Source organism: Ixodes scapularis, unplaced genomic scaffold, assembly GCF_016920785.2.
Source record: "Ixodes scapularis isolate PalLabHiFi unplaced genomic scaffold, ASM1692078v2 PGA_scaffold8__174_contigs__length_109621045, whole genome shotgun sequence".
NCBI lineage: Eukaryota > Metazoa > Arthropoda > Arachnida > Ixodida > Ixodidae > Ixodes > Ixodes scapularis.
The window spans coordinates 95768685-95791600 of NW_024609883.1; the positions used below are offsets into that span (position 1 = coordinate 95768685).

The 22916-nt window shown below is 48.4% G+C and overlaps 2 protein-coding genes across 2 annotated transcripts; both read right to left on the reverse strand.

Moving 5' to 3' along the window:
* Positions 1-210: 210 nt before the first annotated feature.
* LOC8029648 (probable peroxisomal membrane protein PEX13) lies at positions 211-10026 on the reverse strand. The gene is made up of 6 exons (XM_040210346.3): positions 9783-10026; positions 5846-5950; positions 4170-4588; positions 3249-3434; positions 2949-3077; positions 211-505 (listed from the first exon to the last, which is right to left on the reverse strand). The coding sequence occupies exons 1-6, from the start codon at positions 9863-9865 to the stop codon at positions 324-326; spliced, it is 1104 nt and encodes a 367-aa protein (XP_040066280.1). The 5' UTR covers positions 9866-10026; the 3' UTR covers positions 211-323.
* Positions 10027-11501: 1475 nt separating this feature from the next.
* Positions 11502-22170, reverse strand: LOC120839945 (YY1-associated factor 2). The gene is made up of 4 exons (XM_040210347.3): positions 21847-22170; positions 19592-19711; positions 16842-17102; positions 11502-13513 (listed from the first exon to the last, which is right to left on the reverse strand). The coding sequence occupies exons 1-4, from the start codon at positions 21870-21872 to the stop codon at positions 13504-13506; spliced, it is 417 nt and encodes a 138-aa protein (XP_040066281.1). The 5' UTR covers positions 21873-22170; the 3' UTR covers positions 11502-13503.
* Positions 22171-22916: the final 746 nt, after the last annotated feature.

Genomic DNA, 22916 nt, shown 5'->3' on the forward strand with positions numbered 1-22916 from the left:
TTAATAACATCAGTATAGAAAAACTATGTTGTACGAGCTTCTCATTCTGAGACCCTAGATCAGAGGGAAGTGAATGCACCACTTAAACGTGCCCTCCATTGGAATCCACAAACTTGTGTGAATCGTACTAGTTTTAGTGAAATTGCAAGTTTGTGCGATTCTTACCGAGTCTACGTGAATTGCACGAGCATGTGGCACGAATCCGTAATTCATTCTAAGGTGGGACAACTCCCGAAGGTGTCGCGCAGCATTCGGGGCCTCCCGCCCTCGTGCACAACCGTGACCGGGTCCATTTCGTTGCACAGACAGTGCAGAGGCGTCCCTCAGGTGTCCTTGGAGGTGTCCTTGGGGCCCTCCTTGGGGGGCTCCTGCGATGGCTGCTGCGATGGCTGCTGGAGGTGTCCCTTGCTGGGACCCAGCACTTTGACGTAGTTGGCCGGCACCAGGCCTATCTGGGTGCCGTCCGTGCTTGCAAGCAGCCATCCACGCACCCTGGGCTGCTGGTCTGCGGAGGACAGTCGTCACAATTACCGCTTTGTCCGGACTACGACCCGCACCTGGGTTCCTAGGAACTCAAAGGTTCTCCAGAGCACCCTCGTCGGCTCCCCAAGCTTCGAAATTTTCTCGACCGTCCCTGGCCCAAAGTGTTCTGCCAGTTTAGGCACTACATTAAAGGGAAACTGAAGCGGTTCTCTATTTGAGAAAAAACATTTCAATGGGCTTCATTCTACCTCCAGGATCAGGAATATCAAGATTATTTTTCAATTTTGTGCACGGAGGCTTCAGAAATTAATTTTTAAAGTACCGCCGAAGCCCCTCCTTCCCGGGGCGTACGTCACACTAGGAGCGTTCGGAATATCTGCTCTCGCGCATCTTCAGCGCCTGTCAAAGCTATGCACGCGCACTCTTGCTATTTTCAGAAAGGTCAGAAAGAGACGTCACGACTGGTGTCAGTGCGGGGAAATATACCTGGCAAGCTTGCCGTTGCACGCGCTGAACACACGAGCGACGCGCTTGGAGGCCCGAAGATCCTAGTATGACGTCACGACTGGTCGAATGTTTTTTCGCTTTTTCTCGCTTTTAGTTGCATCTTCGGGGAAAACAAAAGTGATATTCAGATTCACGGGATAAAAATACGCCAGAATTCACCTCTAACTCGTTTTTTTTCAAGAAGTGTTTCAGCTTCCCTTTAACAGCTGTAAGCCGCCGAATGATGGGCAACTGGGAGCCAAACACTGCCTAGCACGTTCATTATTGTTTGCAACCTCTGCAGGCTCCTCAACTGCTTTACTGAATCAATGACCAAACCAAGGAAGTCGAAGTCCTTCGACTTCCTTGGTTATCAGTTTTGAAAAGGTTGAGAACCCCTGGCCTAGGTCGTCCGCACACCCTGAATATGGTTGTCTTTATTTGGGCACAAAGCAACCTGTATCGCACAGAAATCATCACCAACGTAATCTGTCTTTCAAAAACACTTTAACGTCTCGTTGGAATAAACTGTCTTCAAAAAACAAGTCCTTGCACAGTTTGCAACTGTAGAGATTCTGCAATGCGAAAGATTTGAACTTAGACATGTAGTTTGCATCACAATATTGTCAATACAATGAACAGCCACAAACAAGTGAACCAGCAGCATTCAGTGTGAGCAAGCTAAGAGTACACTTTGAGTGGGTCGTTCGCTCACATCTTGCCACGTTTGTTCTCAGTGTCAGCGGCTCGCAGGCACCAACATTTTTTTGCATCCAGAGTGTTGCAAATGCAATCGGCGATGGGGGAGATTGAACTCCTACCGCATGGACTCGAAGGCACATCAGTCTATTTAAGGGACCGTGTAAATATGCTTAATGTATGCTAACTTTTACTGCAGAGGAAACTAGGTGCTGAGCTTCAATGTCCAGCCAAGTGTTTTATCTGTGAAATTATGAAATTGTATTTTGGGCCATTGGGACGTTTATTATGACCAAGGAATAGGTGGAAGTCAAAGACTTCTACCCATTTTTGTTGGTTAACATTTTTATCACCTTCATTTTATCAAAATAAAGGCCACAGTGGCCCACCATACCTGTTGAAGATTTCATGCCAGAGGGCAAAGGTGATTTTCATTTGGAATTCTTTACATGGGAAAAACAATCCTTCCATACATGCTCCACACCTTAGATCCGGTGGCAGAAAGAAAAAGAAAAGACTACAGAAAGTGACCTTTCCATTTGTAAGCAACCTGGGGATCCAAAACGTTGGACCAGGTGGCCCACATGCCGGATCGTCCCTAGTCATTCCCACCGCGAGGGGCCCAAACGCAACTGGGCACGCGATAAAAGGCCGTCGCATGCGCGGCACGGGCGATAACTAGCGCGTTACGCCATCCCGCGAGAGACAGGCTGCAGCAAGAGAATTGCGACACACTTTGGTTTGGCATATTGCCAAAACCCAACGATAGCTGGCAGCACCGGTACTGCGCAACAATGCGCAGTTACGGTGGGCTAGAAGTCGAGGTGTGGCAACTGCGTGCTTTTTTCGAAGGCCGGAAGTGGTCCCACGGTACCATCTGCAAGCTATCACCGTGGTACCATCTGCAAGACAGCAGCAGTGCCACAACAGCAAAGACCAGATAGCTCTCGGGATAAAATGAGTTGTGTTACCATTTACGGCTAAACAATAAATCGACATAGGAAGCAAGATCCTCAATCTGCCCATTTATGTTCCAGCACACCGAACATGCTGGGATTTATAGACACGACCTGCGAGACTGCTTGAGCCCATGGAATCGTCGCTACTCCCCAGCCCACCATGGCGCAATAATAAAGGGTGGAATTATGAGCACTCTTTGTAGGGAAGGGGGCGTAAATGTTTCTAGGCCAGATAGCACAGACTACCACCCAATGCAAAGGGGTCAGCCGCTACCGTCCATCCATCCATCCATGTGCACCCGGTGGCCACCGACCACTCACCCTTGGGAGCCAGGCGCAGTTGCTGCCCCGCCTTGACGGCCAGTTCGGTGCTGTTCTCGGGACGGAAGCTGAACTGAGCCACCGCCACAAAGTGGTCCCCAGCACCCGAAGCCCACTGAGATGCGGCCCCTGGAGACAAAGAAAGTTCCCCGTTTGGAACCGTTTGGAAAGAATTGCTGCACTACGGAGGAGATCTACTAGCAGTTCAACAACAGAGTGAAAAGTCATTGTTACAGGGCATCTTGCACAATCGCAAAATTTCATCTCGGGCATTTGTTACCCGAACCTCGCCACACCTACCTGCCCTCTTGCTGGCCGCAGAGAATATCCTCCAGAGCAGCCAGGGGGCACCCAGCACAAACGCCAAGAAGGCCAGGATGGGCCACGTGGGAGAGCCGCCGCCCCCGGCTTCTGCAGGATCGCCCGGATCGGCGGTCAGGGCACGTGCCCAGGCGGCCTCGGCACCCGAACCCTGGCTGCGCAGCCCTGTGTGGTGCACGAATCCACAAGCAATGAAATGAGAGTTGAATAAAAAAAATTAATGATACATTTTAGAATATTGTTGCATGCATGGCGAAGTATGCAACACACGTGGCTGCCCCACGCAGGAACAAGGTTTGAATCCCGCTCAGCCTGGTCCTTCTGTTTTGCCACTCGACGCACTTTTCGAAGGTTTCAGCCTATTCTCGGCAGTCGTAGTGTGTTCTGGTAACGGGCTGCTTCGGGTCAGTTGCCTTTCCATCTCCGACGCAAGATGCTGGTACCTTTTAAAGTTTCTAGGCACAAGTTCCTCCCCTCCTTAGATGTTTAGTTCTAATTCCATATTCGTTTACCTTTTTTCCATTTGTCATAATATTTTCTAACTACTACATTCGGAACATCTTGAGTATATTGTAGGACTCGACCAATCATAGATTAACCTTCTAATCAGATGATTTATTCTTTAATAGCGATGCATTTTTTAATTGGTTGAGGCTCGAGTTAAAAAGTTTAGGGAGAATAAAAACGCTTGCTTTAGATACTGGTGTCATATTATAGTATAGTTTCTTATGTTCTTTATTTTTTCTCGCCACTGCTTTGCACTAGAAGCCAGCCCCCACCATACTTACATAGAGAAGAAAGCTATTATTACTACAAATGTGGGCATCTCCCCCTTCGCAAAAATGGGCCGGAAATCGAAACTCTCGCCTATGGCAAACCACTGCGCTGCATGGCACTCACCGAGAAGCCTGAGGGCAGCGTAGAAGAGCCAACGCAGCGACCGTATCAGGGCCAACGCCGATAGAGTCTGTGCCAGGTGTCCCTTGAGGCGCCCAAACTGATCGGCCACGCCGACCATTGCCCGGAAGGAGTTCTGCAGCGCCTGGTATGTGGAGTCCAGCATCAGGCTGATCGACCCAAACGCCTGAACCACCGACTCCACAGACTGAAAGGCGCCACGCGTGCTGTCTTCCGCCAGGCGCCACAGTGGACCCGGCTCCGCTGCACCATAGCCGCCGTAGCCTCCGTAGCCGCCGTAACCTCCTAGTCCGCCGTACCCTCCGATCCCGCCGTAACTTCCATAGCCGCCGTAACTGCCAATACCACCGTAGCCGCTGCCGTAGCCGTAGCCTCCGCCGTAGCCCACACGGCTATACATCCTGCAACGGCAGAGGTTTGTACGCGTTAGGACTGGTTCACACGTCTGCGACCGCTTGAAATCTTTTAAGATGCGAGAATACACTGGCATGATCTATCGCGGAACCAAGGAACACGTCTAATTTCCGTACATTTCCTTTTTTTTCTCTTTTACGCATCATTCTTTCTTAGCTTAAATAAGCTTTTGACAATATTGGACGGCCATTTTTCGTAGTACATACATTTGATCTCGCAAATATTGCAAAACTTTGCTCCGGTGAAATGCAGTTCTAGGGTTATCTTGTAGGAGGCGCTTTTACTGCATCTGTGGTCCCCACAAGCTTTCTTACCTCTCAATCTGTAAAATAGTATGAACTAGGAAACCTCAGATTTGCAACCCATTTCTAGTTTGGACCACAGATCTCTAGGATACCGGCAGCTGCTTCAAAATAGCATAAGGACTGTTTCAGTTCGTATTGTCCGCGACAGTACAACGATGGCAGGGTGCGAGAGCGGTCTCGCAACTAAAGCCCGCGGAGCGCAACGCAACCCGAATGCGAGAAGCAGCGCCACCTTGCACACCGGGTGGTAAAAGGAGGCACTATCAGAAATAGGGTAATTTGGCATTTTGTTGGAGTATGTAGAGGTATTGTTCAACTGCAAATGGGAACACGATCCCTTATTTTTCTCTTTCTATATTTCTCGAATGCTCCTTTTCATTCAAATCCCAATTAAAAAATCATTCAGCCTTTCCACTCTCATGAAGGAAGACCAGCGGAGCTGTACTCGATACACTGTGTGCTTCGTCGTCGTCGTCCGTTTTTTTCACTGTTTCCTACGATGAATTCCCACCGACGCGCCCAACTATCCATTCTTCTATAATAGCTGGAAAGGTTGTCGCCATCTATGAGCGACGGCGGAAACTATACTGGTTGTGTGCTTGCTGCCGTCGCTTATAGATGGCGGTAGCTGTCCAGGCAGGATTGTGTCGACATACCGGACATGATCCTGGGGAACCTGGCCCTTAACAGCTCCGCTGTAAGAAAAAAAAATCCTTTTTGTTGTTGCGATGCTGCCACTAGCTTACTGATATGGTACCACGGTGGTAGCGACGCACAAGGCACAAAGTGCGGGAGAGCTCTCGGCCGTCGGGAGAAGCGAGCAATGGCAACCCCTTCCCTTCTAGCCCACCGTACTGCTGCCTTCCTTTGCAACTTGCGAGCGAGGTAACGGGAGTCAGACTACTGCTGCTGCCATCTGCGAGGGCTTCGGAAACTCACGGGGTGGCGTAGCTTTGAACAGGCCTCGGTGGCACGGGAGGGGCCGGTCCCGGAGCCGTCGAGGGGCCAGGCAGCGAGCCGCCGAGCACACCGGGGCTATCGTCCCTGCAGACCAAAAGTGTTTGGGGGGGGGGGACCAAGCAGCATCATTCACCCGTGTTCGAGAACGCTATAATTCCGCTCCACTTTGAGCCCGACCGCAGCCGATGCTACGACTCGACGGAGTCAATCGAGCGGAACCAGAAGTTCGTCGTCACGGCGCTTGTCTTTGTGGGTCTGCGACTGCCAGCTAAACCGGTCGCGCTCGGCAAAAAGCGCCAAATCGTGGCGCGTTCACTGTGAATGATTGGTCGGCGGTACCAAGCCCCCGAAGGAGATGATCACCCTGACGATGTACTTTTGGTGCCGCTGGACCAACTCCGTCAGATCTTGTCGTTGGCTGCAGTCCGACCTAAAGTGAAACGGAGTATAGACAAAGCAAACTCGACCCCAGCCCCCAGCGACATGAAAGACCCATTTGGAGTACCATGAGGCTCGACAAAAGGAAGAAAACGCGGGACCATCTGTCGGGCAGTGCCGCATCACGATTGCTCTTTCACGCAGCTCGACGCCATCCACGAGGGCGATTAAAAAACTACCTGAGCTCCGCTTATCTTGCGACTTCTGTTGGCTGTCTTGACGGCACTTTGCCAACGAGGTTGCTGTCTCTCCCCTCACTGCTGTGTAGGTTTCAATGTGCTAAGTCAGTTCAGTTGTGAGTGAGGTGCAAGGAACTATAGCTGCATAATGTGTAAATGGCACAAATAAAAAATTCTTCTATTTTTTGGTGGCATGAGTGCGTGTTTTTAGTCGATACTTATCAAAATATTAGTGCAAAGTATGAAGTGGTTTGTTGCAAAAAAAAAGTGTGTTTCAATGGATGCAGAAGTTCAAGCGCAAGTGTCGGCCTTATAAAGGGAGCCGGAAGCTTGCCCACATCCATGGCTGATGATGACATCCGAGCGTGGGTGCAAGCTGATCCTGTCGGATAGACGAGCAGTAGTGGACGATGTGGCAAATCATTTCCAAATCAGTCGAGGCTTTGCCTATGCAATAGTTCACGACAAGCTTTAGTTTGGAAAGATTTTCATTAAAACAAACACTATGGCTAGAGTGTGGATAACTTCTTAACCACCCTCGTATGTTTTACTATAGCCAACCTGCAATGCTGTTTGGTTTGGCGCTATCTAGCGACTGAAGCAAGAAACATTGTATATGCCCGGGAGTGGCAGCTGCATTGTTCAAATGTGAGCTATTACTTTGGTGGCACCGCTTAGCCTAGTGTCTGAAGCAAGAAATGCTGGGTAGGTCAGCAAGCTGTGATTACATAACACAAAAGTGCGGCGGAAGCTACTGTCCTGGCGGGCCAATTGGAACGTGACCATGTATTGCTGGGGTGCGCTTTTACTCCGAAGTGTCAAGCTTTTCATTGCGTCATACGCAATGTATGACGCAATGAAGAGCCCGACACAAAAGCTCCAATATGTGTGCGTGGCACTCACATAGGTAGAGCTTATCGGAGCCGCCGGCATGCAAGGTGGGGCTTATCGTTCACCCCTTGCCAATTTACGATGGGAAGGTTTAACCATGAGCTCTCGCTCTGCTGGTGCCGCCTGGCTATTGCCAGCTGGCTATTCACTTTTTTTTCTGCGCTGTTTGTGGTTAAAGAGTCATGAAACGCTTTTCTAACTTTTTCCTGTTTAGTTTTCCTCCTTAACTCATAAATCGCGCATTCCACCAAAGCATTCAAGAAGACGGTAAGGGGGGAGTCCCCTCTTGCTCGGACTCTTGTTTGTGCACCCGGACACAGCCATTCTCCCCCTAAAAGATTAGCCCGTCGCTCAAAATTCAGACAAAAGTTGCTTTCCCCATCCCGTTCACCCTGAAGCTGACAGTGCTGTGGAAGCTACGTGCTCGTTGGGCCAGCCACACTTTTGCCGCGTGATCACGCTTTCTCGCTCCTACCCACGCGCAGAGATTGAGGTCAGGTGATGAACGGGAGGCGGCTGATTGGTCCGGCAAGCACGCAGCTGCCACCACAATGTCAGCTTAGGGGTGAAGGGAATAAGTGAGGTCCAGTGTCGTGTGAAGTGCATTTGGGCCCAGTGTCGCGCTGCAGGGACTGCGGATGTATCACAGTGAAAAGGCAGAGAGCTTACGAAGGGACGGAGGTACGAAATAGTCCACTGTGTTTTCATATTTTTGTACTGAAAGTCAGGCTTTTGACTTTCTACCTTTTTTTTTCTTCTGGCCCACTGAACATGTGCTATTAGTAAAATCCCAATATAAACTCATTTCATGGGCCCTTTAAATGGATGCTGAACCGAAAATCGAATTTCAGAAAACAAAGCAGAATCGATAGGCGGGGCACTACAAATCCCAAAACGTCACTCATGAAGCAGTATCTCCAACGGATCGTCATATTTTTGTAAAAGAAGAGCGCGCTCACACAAGGTCGAAAAGACCTCTGACCTCACGATTTTTATTTCGTCCTCTTTTCGCTTTGACTCCACGAGGATGCGGAGAGGAAAGGGAGCGAGGCTATTTCTCCTACTTCTCAACTCTTCTGCGATAAGATGACGTCAACATTCTCCCTCATTCGCTCCTTTCTTTTCCAGAAATACGGCCATCCGCCCGAGATATGGCTATATGAGTGATTTTTCGTGGCTTATGGCACCCTGTTCAACACTTTCGCAAGCTTATTTTGTGAAATACGAATTTCGGTTGAGCATCCCTCTCAAGCATACGATGCACCGACTAGCCCAGGCTCCTGCTCTTGTCATGGTATATTACTCGCCAAAAACTTTCTATGGTGTGCCAATCTCCGGCAGAACATACCTTAGCCGAGCGGCTCATTCGACAGTAAACACCGCGGACGGCGGTAAGTAGCTCTGCAGCGTGTGTGGCTAGATAGGCAGAAGTTAGCCCCAACTGGCATCTGGTGTCTCAGCCACTGATGAAAAAAATTTTGAGTGTGGTACCTCGGCTAGCCTGAGGTCTTTACTGAACACTACACAGTAACGATACACAACCGCGTATCGGTGCGATGCTCGTCCAGACCGAAACGGACAGGGGCGAGTTTTGAACCCAGGAAACAACCACCGATACCTTCCCCCCTGACAGTGGCCCCTTGTGCTGAAGTGGCACCAAAGAGATGTTCCATAATTATTTTACACGCAAGGCAGAATATGACATTTTCTTAAACCACCCGAGAGTAGGTGGAGAACCACTCTTTAAGTTGTTTACCAAGGAAGAGTTACCGAAATGGTAAACCTACACTAGCTCGTGAGTGCCATCAAGGCATTTGCAGCTCGTGGGTGCCAACGCGACTCGAAGCAGTTGCTGCGATTAAAATTTACCCTATCGCGTATGTGGGCGGCGAGATCGTAGTATGAGTCATGATATGAGCCACGTTTGGACAACATGCAAATTACTTATGAAAATAGAAAACGTCCAGCCTGGCGACTGCGATCTTTGGATACAGTGAAAAACGCAATTATCCCCGGAGTTTACAGTGGGCAACAGTACGCGAGGAAAAACTAAGATAAAGTATCTTAACATGTAGCAAAGGCCAAGAACCTAAACTCGCAGCTGCAGAAACTTGTAGCTGCACACTTGCAACGAAAGTATTGTGACAGCAGTGAAGGCCGCGCTCGTATCATTCTCTACGTGATCCCATCCAAAAAGTAAACGCAAGTCGATCGGCACCGTAACTACAAAATCCCTTTAAAGTTCCTTCAGTCCATTCTGTCCCTGGGACTCCAGAGGCTCAAACGAGAAGAAACGCGGAAACCTTCGACACTGTGCTTCAAGTACGAGTTTCCCCTTCGCTCGACTGGAAAAGCGAACTTCAGAAGACGATGACGACGCAAGAGGCTCAAGCAGGAAAATGGCTCACCATGAAGAGTTGTTAACAAGTCCGCTGGTCCCGCACTGCTGGCCAGCGACCTGATTTTCCCAGGGCTTTGGCGGCGATGCCATTGCGGGCCCCGGCTGTGCGTCTAAGCGCTGCGCTAACACATCTCAATCCCGATTACGTTAGCGAAGCATGCTACACAGTTAAGGGCCGGTATCATTAGCGCATCAGCAGGAAGATCACACCGACCCGATCCAACGACAGCAACGAAACCAGCGCAACTTGCGTAGCGTGTAGCTCTGTAGCTCGTGTAGCTGGCGTGTAGCGCTAATGAAGGAACGGAAGTGCGTTCGCTTCAATAGAATAATATACGGAAGTGACGTAATGCATTGCAAAACGCATAGTGTCATTACTGTAGAGTTATTACAGCAGGACGCTGAAAATTTAGAGCTGTCTCTTAAAAGTTAGTTAATTTCACTCCAGAGTTCATATTTTCATGAGCCGTAAAAACCGCGAAAATTTCACCTGCACTCCTGCGGGCCCTGCGGGGTTGCTGCTCCGGTCTGGGATACCTCGGATCTACAAGCCGTAGTCAACGTTGGCCATCTTGCACGGTAGGATTGTTTCGGTTTCGTTTATTGATTTCGTTAGGAAATAACGATAAAATACAGTTATATGCTAATAGTGGATTTTGAGTTCGAAGCGAATAGTTGTTATGGCCGAATATTCTCGAATCAAATATTGAATAATTTCTTCAAGCCTTTCACTAATGTCGCACCATGAACATGAGGGTCCCGGTCAAAAGACATTCCCCAAATTTGGAAGGGACCGATACAAATAAGTATCTCGCTGACGAGCTATGTTGAATAGCTCGTCAGCGATTAAAACAACTACTCTGTAGCCACTGGACTTTTACAGCAATGTAGATATCAACATCCACAAAGTTTCTATTTTTTTTTATTTTTAATACGAGGCGCAGTGCACCGTGTTCGGTAAGAAGCGCACTCAACGGGCTTAACCCGCCACGATCACCACTTTGATAAATACGAATATCCATTAGTAAGACATATTCATATTATTTGGCAAGGGTGAGATAACTTATAAAACAATGATCATATCATCTCCTTGACTAACAGTGAAGGTGCAATGAAAGGGAAAGCACACGGCAAGTATGCGAGTTAGAATTCGAGGAAATAAATTGCTTCATTGTGCATGCTGCGATTTTCTACAAAGATAAAGCCAGATGGAAAAATACTGCATTAAAATGATCTCGAAGGGGGGAGGGGGGTAATAGAAAATGAAATTACCTGGAGGAGAGCCAGTTATTGGTGTTCCGTCATCAGCCCCAAACAATGTTCAGCAAAATAATAAAAAAAAAAAAAAAAAATTCAAGAGCAATTGGCTAGAGAAAGTTATGGTACACAAAACATAATATTAGGAACACGTGTTCATCACCTACACTCAGCATGCAGTATTTTGTGCTATGTTGTCAAAGCCAGCACAGCTTGCACAGTTCTGTAGAACCTTGCTGCTGCAAGAGCACGCAACTTCATCTTGCATCTCATTTGCACTCACTCTTGTGCGAGGGAGACGTGTTGGAGCAGGCTACGCTAGCCATGACAATGTAGCACAAAATAGTTGATGCCAAGTAAGATTATACCTTCAATTGGGGTGCACAGCCCAAAGCACAGCTAAAGCTTCGCTCAATGTCCTCGAAAACAACCGTCCCAGACATCAATAACTTTTACGACACAAAACGCGCAAAAAAGAATTCACTTTATTTTTTTCAGTTAAGATCCACTCTCAGCATGCTTTATTTTTACACTGCCGACAGAAAACTAGAAGGAATGCTTCGTATCTCCCCGAAGGGTGAACATACAGTGGCATATCTTCGCTGCAAAAATCACTCTACATGTCCACAAATACACAATCATGAAAAGAGTGCATGCCAACACACCAATACGTACCATACATGAGCTGCATTTACATGGATGCGAGCGTGGCGCGTCGAATAGAAGGGAAATGATCACAACTGGGTAGTATGTGAAGGAAGAGGGGGAACTAAGTGTGCCCAATCGGCCCCCCTTCGATTTGACACGCTACAGTTGCACCCGTGTAAATGCAGACAACTTTGTGGCATCTCTCTGAAGCTGCATCTACTATATCTGTTTCTTGAAGATAGATTAGGGTCACAAGACTATTCGTTTCTAGATTCACCAGAAATCACGAATAGCTTGAATGCTAGGTTTCCGTCGCAGAAAAATAAATAATTGGCGCTCCTGCGCCGATCTGAAAAAAAGAAAAAAAAAACACGTCCATGGTACACGAAAGGATCCTGGCACGATAAACTGGTGTTTCGCAGCGGAAGGATGCTCGGTAGCAGCTTGGAAGAGCAAAGAGAAAGAAACTATATTTAGAAAACAAAAGGCAGTGAATAACGTAAAGCAGGAGCACTAGGCAATTAAGTGCTACTCCTTTTAAAATATTCTCTCACAAAGTACTTTACAACTACGCCCATTATCTCAACGACAGATTCAAACCAAGTTTTTCAATTTGGGTAGTTCATTAGGGGGCCGCTCCAGTAAAAATGAAATTGCCAGTTCCCATGAAAGGAATCGGCGAAGAATCTATCCCAAGCCGACAATACTGAAATGACGTTATCCATTGCACCGAGAGTTCTAACTATACTCGGACAAAGGGTACGAGAAATTTTCGTTCCTTCGAGACAAGCATTGGCCAACGGTTCTCGAAACTGTGGTCCACAGACCCACAGGGGCCCTAGAGAGCGTTCATGTAAGTCCGCACTAAACACAAAAAAAAAAAAAAAAACTTTTTTTTTTTTTTACGGCATTGCGCAAGACTTTTAATGCAGAACGTATTGGGGGTCCTCGAGAAGCCCCCTAGTGGGTCAAGAGGTCCATGATGACCGCAAATCTGAGAACCTCTGCTCTAGGCGGACGTGACTAATGACAATCCGTATTTGACATGCCTTCCTTGCAATCGCTTCCTTTAGAAGATGCTGAGATGAAATATTCTGCGAGAGACCCTGTTCTGTTTACGTGAAAGGTTCCGAGGCTCGGTGAAAAGAAACGTGCGGTGGATTTTGAGATGGAGCGACCGTTGGAGACACTACTCGACAAAGCAGCGAATAACGGTTCGGCACTATTCGGAGAGAAATACATCATCTCCAGATTTATCTGCATCGTACTGCAACGTTTAAAGGTGTAGTCCGCTTGAGCTTCGCGTGTCAAGGTTCCCACCCCCTGGCGACGCAGACTGATGGGTAGGGCCCAGATTTCCCAACTATACACGTTTTCCCCATAATCTCAGGCTCCCACCACATTCCGAACACATGCGGCAAACCGAAGATCCAAAACACCACGACACGTAGATCTTACGAATGAGTCTTTGTACCTTGAACTGCACGGCGCTATGGCGACGCGCTGGTAGTATGGAGTTTGGTTAAGAGAACGCCAATTGAACTAGAAAATAGGAGAGGTTGATGTCTTCGATGGAGTGCTGCCGCGCCCTTTCGGGAGCCGAGGCGGCGAAGACGCACTGTCCGAACGCTGGCGACGACTTCTGCACTGGCATCTCGCAAGTGGTTTGAAGTAGAAATGCACGCAACCGTCCGCCGGGCCAACCACCAACACCGTTTCGTAGCAGCCATTGAACTGGGCATGCACGCTGCAGCCTTCTCCCAATGTTGACTCCAATCGTGAAGGAAAATCGTGCCGAGTCACCGTCAAGCCCGTTCCATCTCTCATTTCAAGCTGCAGAGAGAGAGAGAAATCGGGGAAGAGAAAAAAAAAAAAGAAAACATGTACCAGCAAAAACGTTGCAGAGATAACAACTCAAGCCGAACTTTTGACCTCAAGCTTGCGAACAACTATCGCGAAATCCCGTACGAAAGCCGTCCCCCAAGACATCGCTAATCCCGCTTTTTGGGCTGAATATCCATAACATGAAAATTCCGAAACACTGCTCACCCCGTCGTTCCCGTCGGATACTGCGCGATGTCGGACGGGAGTCACATCAACCGCGCGATCTGCGGTACCGGCACATGTGACAAGCGAGTTTGTAGTGGGGTCCCCAAGTTTACTTTCATAGTGGGTTCCCCAAGTTTACCTCGCCGTGAGACACGGATCTGCTACGTCCGATACACAAGGTATCCATTCCCGCCAAATGCAAGTCCAGAGCAGACTCCCGCGTTTCTTTTTTGCCCGCGATCTGCGCAAGCGATACCGGCTCTAGTGGTATGCGAGTTTGTGGCAGTTTCCCGCGTGTTTGACGGGCGGTGAAACACTATACTTCGTTCCAGCTTCGGTCCGAGCGCAGTTGATGTTATGAGCCGAAGGGCCAATCAAACAGCGAAAGAGGCACAACGTCATGGCCTGCTCTCTGCAGTTGATAGGACCAGCTGGTATTCGCCGTCTCTCTGTGCGTGCTCCTCCGCCGGCTAGTCTTATCAAGCGCAGAGAGCACGCCATGAAGCTGCGCTTTTTGCGGTGTTTGATTGGCCCTTCGGCTCATAACATCGGCCGCGCTCGGACCGAAGCTGAAACGAAGTATAGTCTTTTGCATCCACGATCCGCGGCGTCCGTCCCCATGATGAAGAGTTCCTTGAGAATTTTCGCGTGTTCGTCGCACCGTGAAACGCAAATTCGTTGCATCTGCGATATCTCTTTCAACTTTTAATACCATTTATCTCGACGTTTCGGGCAGGCGATCTTACGAGATTTTACAATACAGTCGCTGACAGGACGAGAATGATGGGGCGTCTTTCACACATGTCTGTCCTCCAGCACACGGTCGTTGGCTTTCGTCCCGTGAGACGTGCGAGGCCCATGAGACACGTCTCATGAGACGTATGAGGCTCATCAGATGCCGAAGCGTCTCGGAGGTAGCAAGCTCACATGGAGGCGAGACGACCAAAGCACCTCATTGCCATTTCGTTCCGGTCGGCAACCGTCCAGATTCAACATAATATGCGTTGACGGTGAGTGAATGACGAAAATGCGGGCAAGTGTGACACGGCACTTTGAAGCCGGCAAAACAAAAAATGAAAGCCGTTTACAGCTCCCTGTAACGCCGAATTAGAGCGCAGCTCTTGAGGAGGAGGAGGGAAGGGTACTGAGGGGAGGGTATACCCCTTTTCCCTCCTCTTCATCCTGCCTGCTACTCCTTCCTCTGAGCGGCGTCGCCGTTACCTCACAAGGGTCAAGTGACCTCACGCCACAGGGGTCACGTGATGACGTCATCAGTGACGTCATTGTGATGATGTCATCACCAGTGCCATTGATAACGTCATCAGGTCATCAATGATGTCACTGATGACATCATCATCACTGATGACGTCATCAGTGATTTCACCTGTCCCATAATGCACCGCGCAATTACGCCGACAGCGACGCCGCTCAAGCCAGAAACGGGCACCTAATGGCTGCACTCTAAAAACTGTACGCGGCAGGCAAAAGCAATCTAGCTTCACCTTACTTGAAACCGCAAATTTCACTGTACGTAAATTTCATAAGACACGTGTGATCACTTGGGAGCTTCCTCAAAAGTCCACAGCACAGCGGCCAACGTTTCGCCGAAAAATATTAGCTCTTTTGGGGGCATGAAACCAATCGCGTCGTACCCCTTCTAAATATGAATAAAACGTATCCAACAACACAACTCTTTTGGGGGCACGTCGATCAACACGCTGGCCTTTCCTCTAACTTTCTTAAAAGATTTTCTCGCTGTGTTCAGTGGTGAAATGCTTCCCGCTAAATTAGGGGAGGGGGGGAGGGGAAGGGGAGAGGGGGATTGAATCTGCATAATCGTACAACAATTCAGGCCCTCCCACTAAATTTGGCCACTATTGAGCTGCGTTGGATAAACATGCATGATCTGAGGGCTCAGTGGCCCCATACAACAACACGCGGCCCTGACGTCATGCCGCCGCAGCTACTGCTAGGGCGCATGCGAAGATGCTTCAGTTCATGCAACTCCAGTTCCTACGTACGCGCAGTGCCCCCCACCTCGTGTGCGCTTGTTCGTAAACAGTGCGTAGGTCTACGGTCGGTGACAGGTTCAAGGTCCCGGTAGATGCTATGCATCGAGCATGAGCGTTCCGTCTTTCACAACACTTAGCTGAACGTGCAGGCAAGGCCCGGTGGCAGGCAATGAGTGTGTGCTGGAGGCAGAACATCTACCAGGCTCTCAAAGGGGCACTGAGAAGATATTTATGCTCGCCAAGGTTTTTATTTGTACATGAAATATGAGAGCCCAACTACCCAGAACACAATTTGCGGCTCGAAATTCGCTTTCTCTCCGCCCGAAAACCGTCGATCGAGAACTGGTTGGTTTGAGTCATGCTCACTCTTCTCCGTGGTCACGTGCCATTTTCTATGGCTCAGACACAACCACCAAAGGTAATTAAATCCGTGGATCATTGAAGGCACACACTCAATACTAGAAAAGGTAAAAAAATATTATATAATTTTTTTATGGCTTTTAAAAAGTAGCAAACCCACCAATTGAAAAGAAAAAAAAAAATAGCACAGCCACGTGATTTTTGGTATCTTTCTCCTCCTCTATATCTCTTCTTCCCCCCCAGTTCAGTTTCGGTTTCGGTTTCGAGCAGTTGCGTTTTTTTTACTTTATTAAACATATAAGTGACACTGTAGCAAAATATTGATTGGGTAGTCTTCCGACACCATAATAGATCGCCGGGCAAAAAATTTAAAAACATTTTTGGGGGTGTCGTGTCCCTTTGGAGGAGCTCCGACGAAATCTCAACAGTCACTGATTTGCCTCAAAACTGGTTCAACAGATTAACAGACACATCTAAACTAGTAACAAAAAGTTAAAAGTCGCAACAATATTTGGTTTGTCGCGGGTATCACGAAAATGCATTTAGTTTTGGTCGCTCAAAAGATCCGCCGGAGCTCCCCTTTAACTTGCCGCCGACCTTAGCGTTCTTACTTTTAGAACGTTGGCTGGGTGGCACAAGCCTCTGCCCAATCCCAAGGGTTCGGCCGCACGCCTCCGTCGCGCCTCGGCACACTCCAAGGGAGGGGAGAAACAGCACGCACCCTTCGCGCCCCGCTTCACCTGGCCTCCCCGTGCCCGTCCGAGTGCCCGTCTGTGCTGGAGGAGCTGTGGGCGTCCGAGAGCCGCTTGGGCTGGAACTCTGTGATGATGACTGTCACGTTGTTGACCGTCACGGCCCGCTGCTGCCCCGTCGACCGGTCCACGTTCTTCAGCCGGGGCCGGGCCTTGGGGCGGCTCCCGCCGCGGCAGCCCGAGCCGGGGCGGCCCCCCCGGCTGGGCGCCAGCTGCTGGGCCACCAGCTGGGGGTTGATGCGAGGTTTCCTGGCGGCCGGAGAGGGGTCGCAAGGTTTGAGGGGCTCGTGCGACGTCCCCGAGGACGGCCCACGGCCGCGAGGATGAGACGGGGTGTAGAAGAGGGATGGGCCAACTCTCGATGATACCCCAAGGGTGGCCCACCCCCACGAAGGTAGAATGGGGTGCAGAATGGGGGTGCGCAAACTTTAGGCGACATCCCCAAAGATGGCCGATTCCCATAAAGGTAAAATTGGGTGCAAAAGGGTAATGGGCCCACTTTAAGTGTACACTCTAAAAAAGGTCCAGTCCCCCTAAAGAGAGATAGGGTGTAATTCGAAGGGCATGGGGGAGAACTTTAATTAACATTTCCAAAATAGTTTTTTGTTGCATTTTAGGCAGAGTCGCAAAAGGAGGTGCCAGGGCTGTCATTTCTCAAGATGCCAAGCAACACCCGGGACCATAAAAAGTGACTGAGGCCCATTTTGAGGAAAGACTGCATAGAGAATTCTACCTCCTGCTACAGGAGTATGCAGTAAGCACCTTTTTGCAACGGATATCAAAACAGGCCTGTTTAGACACGACATCCTGAATGTCCACTTGAGTGAAGCCTCGGCAAAGCCCAGCTTAGTTCAGGTCTCCCTGTCTTTAAAAACTAGATGACCCCATGTACCCTTTCACGGCCTCTTTTGGTGCTGCTTGACTGGCTGACCTGCATAGAGCTCTTTTGAGCACCTCAAGGTAGTGATGGGCGCCTGACGACAGGCACAACATGGCATTACGAAAGATGAGCCACGGGTACAGCTAATACCTTTCACACTGCTTGGAGGACTTCGTAGCGGTTGTAACTCCGGATGACCCTGGCAGTTGCAATTCCTCTTCCCCTTTTCTTCTTCGCCCAATGCTTGGCTTCAGCAATAAAAACTTTAAGTGTTCGCTGTTTCGACATTGTGAAATTTTATACTAGCTTGTCCATCCGGCTATACTTCGTGTTGGGCGACACCTACCGTCCTCTACACGTATTCACTATTGGAAACCACATATGTTGCTGCTAACCCATTATGAAATATGCGTTCCGAAAGTATACATGCCTTGCACCTATGTCACATGATGACGTCGAACACCAGTATCCACCATGCTGGTGGTTGACTCGACGGCCCTTCGCGGCGAGAGCAATGGTAAACTGTGCCGCGCTCAGCTGTAGTAATTACTATGTATCCTGACGATCGCCTGATCGTTTCCACAGCATGCCTTGCAAAACAAAGTAGCCGTCAAGTTAGAGAAAGTATGAGCGGCAGGAAAGGGATGTGGCCATGAATTACCGAGTATGCGGGATGCATATCATAGAGGCGAGTGACGGCACTTATCTACCGTTGTTTTTATGTTCGTGCACTCCTTTCCGTTGGCTTTTGCCCAATCGTCGTGCTTTGCCTTTCGTTACATCACGCCGTTCCCACGCTTCGAGCGCACCTTCGGGGCTCTCGGCCGAGCACAGGCAAGTGTCGCGCAGCGAGCCCGGCTGACAGCGATCGGTCGGTGACGGCCCCCAAGTGCAAGCTCGCCGAGACACCGCCGCTGGGGCATCGGTTTGTGCCGTCCGCAAGATAGTAACCTTTGCAAGGAGCGAGCGAAAGCATGCAGGTGAGCCGGTTATTAAACATCATAATATAAACCCTGAGACAATGAGAGTTGTCTTGTCCGTTATTTGATTTATCCTTGTCTCAGGGTTTAGATTATGACGGTAACCTTGCGTTGTTTACCAGCATTTTGCAAAATCTTAACAATTTTCCTACAAGCGACTCCTAGAGCCGTTCGTCAAATTTTAAAGCGCGCATTTTGTCCACACGACAGACTTTTGCGTTAAAACGTAGTCTGCAGCATATCTAAGCTTTCTGCTCGTAGCGCTATCGCACCAATGCCGAAAAATTCCGCACATACTGGCTAAACGACATCATTGTAAGCTCGGCACTTTTTTCCAGGTACAAATGTAATACAACTAGGTACCTTTGTTGAAAATATGGCGCATATCAGCAGATGCTCGGGCAGTTAGCAGCATTCTACGCCTTGGTAAGTGCATCCGTGCAGTGTGAAGTCAGCCACCAGTATGGTGCCTAGCGTGACGTCACTTGCAAGGCATGCACTGGTATCACTTGAGTTACAGTAGTAGCAGTGCACAACGGACAACCATCATCGTTACTTTATGAGGAAGTGGCGCCCCTGGCGACGATTATGTAAAACAGTCGCAACGATGCCAAATCATGGGGAAGCCAGAAATCGAGCAGGCATTGTCAGTAGAAAAAAGGCTATGGTAGAAACAAACACTTTGAAATCTGCAACAAAAGCGTAAGAAGCACCCCAACGAAGAATCAGGGCATTTCCACGGCACCTTCGGTGGCAAAAGAAAACAAGGAGTAATCTAATTAATGAATGAATGGATACATGGATGCAAACAGCTGAGCATCTTGAATTGGGTGGCTAGGCGGCTTGTGCCACCTGGCCGGTGGTCTGAACAAGCTCACCTGGTGGAGGTACCCTTGCGCACGTCGCACATGAGACACTTGAACGCCTCAGCAGTGTTGCGGTACGTGCACACGCTGCAGTCCCACACATTGTCTTCCTTGGGCTGCCGTTTAGGACGCCTGTCAAGACATACGAGAAACAGAGGAATCAACCAATCATGGTACATCAATTTTGACCATACAGAAGAAGAGCAAAGAAAACTGCTCTGACAAGAGACAGAAATGTAAGAAAAAGAAAAGAAAAGACGTGGCTCTCATTTCAGCTGCTTTAATGCTAAGAAAGGATGAGTGAATGAGCTAGTTGACAATGCTTGAATATGTTGGTCCTGAACAACGAAGGATTATTAGTGGATTATTCTGGCAACTCCGATAATGATACCCAATATTGCGCCGCTGCCTTTGCGCGTACATCATATCGTTATCGAGTGTAGCTACCAGAGGCATAGAAACAACCTACTTAAATTTTGTTGTTAGCAAGGAAGTTTAGTTCCTCAAGCTAATTTGATGTCTAGAAAGGGTGGCAGTGAATGAACTGTCCTTTACTTTAATTGAATGACAAGTATGAAACTTTCTTACTCTCTACTTGGTAAAAGCGCCATTCAAATCTTTTTTTTTTTTGGTCGAGGTTAATTATTATAATGAACTACAGTAAAATCCCGAGGAAGCACCCATTGAAAATTTTAAGATAAACGTGCAAAAATGGGAGATGGGTGCTTTTAAGATCAAAAATATGTAAAGATATCTCTCTTGTGTAGTTTTCAAATGTTACAAGATTGAGGCGTGGGCACATATTGTAGTATGGGCAGGTGCTCGGTATTTTATGGCATACTTTTTTATCCCAAAATAATTGAGGGTATGGAAACAACGATCAGCTAGCTCTTTATGATCCCAAGCTTTTGGCGAGAATTCACTGCAACCTGAGCATGCAAGGCCTTAATGGTTGTACATAGCATTGGAATGAAATGGAACAATGACAGGCTATACAGGACAAAGTGCACCAGCTCTTATTTCAGAAAGCAACTTTGCTTTTGAAAATAGAAATGCAGCTGTTAGTCGGCAATCTCCGTGTGCACTTCATCCTCTTGTCTTTTAACATTTTTATTAATTTTTTTGCATAATTTTTTAAGCAGTGTTGCAGTATGTGCACACACTGCAGTTGCCTTCCTTGGGCTGCTGTTTGGGGCACCTTTCAAAAAGGCATACCCGCCTTTCTTTTCACTTCGCAAAAAGTCTGATGCGTGAGCAAACAATGGTTGTCTATACTACGTTCCTTCTAAGCTGAGACTGCGGTGGGAGCTACACTCTCTCCCAAAACCAATCAGCCGCCTCCCTTTCATCATGTGACCCAGCCCTCCGCACGAGGAAGTGAGCAAGAGCGTGATCATGTGGCGAAGGATCAACGTATGATTGGTCCAATGTACTCGTAGCTTCCACCAATTTGTCGACGTTTAGCGCACTCGAAGAACTGTCTTCGAGTGCGCTAAACATCGACAAACATGAACAACTAACTCGCCCAATCTCAAGTTCCACCACAGTCTCAGCTTAGGGGTGAATGGGGTATAGGTGGTAAGATACACTATTTTTTTATGCGTACATAATGATAACTAAAAGCATCTTGGCCGTGTGTGTATGGAAGATATCAGGCAAAAACTTCACAAACTCTTAATGAACAAGATTTTAAAGCGTACTTGGAATGCACAGTTTTCGCCAAATTGGGAGATTGTAAAGCTTGTGGGGACCACAGGAGCAGAAAAATGCCGCATCCGGATGTTTGAGCTCATATTGTCCGCGGGGTTCGAGTCATTTATGGTCTAAACGAAGCAAGCGCTTGAATCAGTTTCTCGACCAAAACATGACCGCATCTTCTGTCATGGAAATCCTAGGTAAACTAACTGATCGCATTACATGTGCGAGGCAAGCGCTTGAAAGCTCAGCTTCAGCGCTCCGTTGAACATTGCCAGAGCGCAAGTCAATTTTATTTACGCGAAAATGGAGCCGCTGATTTCCACAGAAGTTCGCTATCTCTAGCTTGACACAATTGCCCGCGCCAGGAGACTGCACAAGACAATCGTGAAACGTAAGTACTGCAGCGAAGTCAAACACTGTGCAAGAAAACAAGTTGAGGAAATACACGGCGCAAGTGACGGAGAACCGACGCTAAGCTCAAGCTTGCGGTCGTCCGTCCTTGAAACTATTGGCCGAATGAGGCTGTGGATAGTTCGGTTAGAAGAATAAAGGAGCTGGATCAAACTCACCGACTCGGACTCTTCTTAGAATCCATTCCACTAAGGGATATTTACAGTTCCGTGCCCGCTCTAGGGCGAAGCTGCTTGTTTGAGGTAGCTAGAGGAGTCGCAGCGTAGACAGAATACGTCCGTGACCGAGGGCTCCATTGCGGCCGCCGCACACGTCAAAGGTTTGCGATGAACTAAGGGCTTTGTTACAGTTGGCTGCAACGCAGACCATGAGCGGTTGGGGTAGTCGCTGTTACATCGCAGTGCTTCAATGCTCAGCCAGCTCAGCTACAGCTTCGCGTGGCGTCATAAAGGATGGCTCAAAATGGCTGCTGAGTGGGAAAAGTCACGTGACCTTGTTTTGATGACGGACGGGCGAATATATTTCGAAATTCTAGCAATCGAATCCCGAAGATGAAAAAGAGAAGTTCGGACAGAGCTTCGTGACGGGTGGAAACGGTGGGAAGCGTGGGAACGTAGGGGTCGGCTAAAAGCTGAAATCTTGCTCTCATGATTGATTTGAAAACAAAAAAATAAGAGATATATCTGCCATTATTGGAGCAAATTATGCGTCTCAGCAGTAACAGGCGGTGGGCGATTTGCATTTCGAACTTTGAGGTTCGCTAGAGCAGTAGACTCGGCTGGTTTGTCTTCTGGTTTCGTTTTCGGACTGTGAATTTTTCATCTCGTATTACCAGTTTGTACCAATATATTTTTATCGAATTTTTTTTTTTATTTTAGCTGTTCGTTCAATTTTTTAAACATTTTCTGGAACGGAGCACTAACGCGGTAGCATACCGTTAGCAACCGTTACAAACTGAGTACTGAATAGCCAACAAAATCCACCTATCCATCCTTCATTTTTGCGTGGCCTCGGTAGCCTCGGCAGCCTCGGTGCCTCGGCTGTGAAATTGTGATTGTAAACTTGTGAAAGGCGGTATGGTAAGTACCTCATGCCCTAATGTGAATCTTTTAAGTTATGTCTTAATGTGGTACATATAACCCCTGAAACGTCGTCGAACACCACGAAAAGTTTTGAGAGAATTTAGAAACAGCCACGACCCCTGGACGGCGACGTCCGTATTGTCCGT

Coding starts and splice junctions, on each gene's coding strand:
- LOC8029648 (XM_040210346.3), bottom strand. CDS start 9,865: ATGGCATCGCCGCCAAAGCCCTGGGAAAATCAGGTCGCTGGCCAGCAG. Junction 4,589..5,845: donor GTTCAAAGCTACGCCACCCC/GTGAGTTTCCGA, acceptor CTGCCGTTGCAG/GATGTATAGCCGTGTGGGCT. Junction 506..2,948: donor ACTGCGCCTGGCTCCCAAGG/GTGAGTGGTCGG, acceptor TGTCCTCCGCAG/ACCAGCAGCCCAGGGTGCGT.
- LOC120839945 (XM_040210347.3), bottom strand. CDS start 21,872: ATGGATTCTAAGAAGAGTCCGAGTCG. Junction 19,712..21,846: donor TCTAAGAAGAGTCCGAGTCG/GTGAGTTTGATC, acceptor ATGTCTTGACAG/GCGTCCTAAACGGCAGCCCA. Junction 17,103..19,591: donor CGCAAGGGTACCTCCACCAG/GTGAGCTTGTTC, acceptor TCCGGCCGCCAG/GAAACCTCGCATCAACCCCC.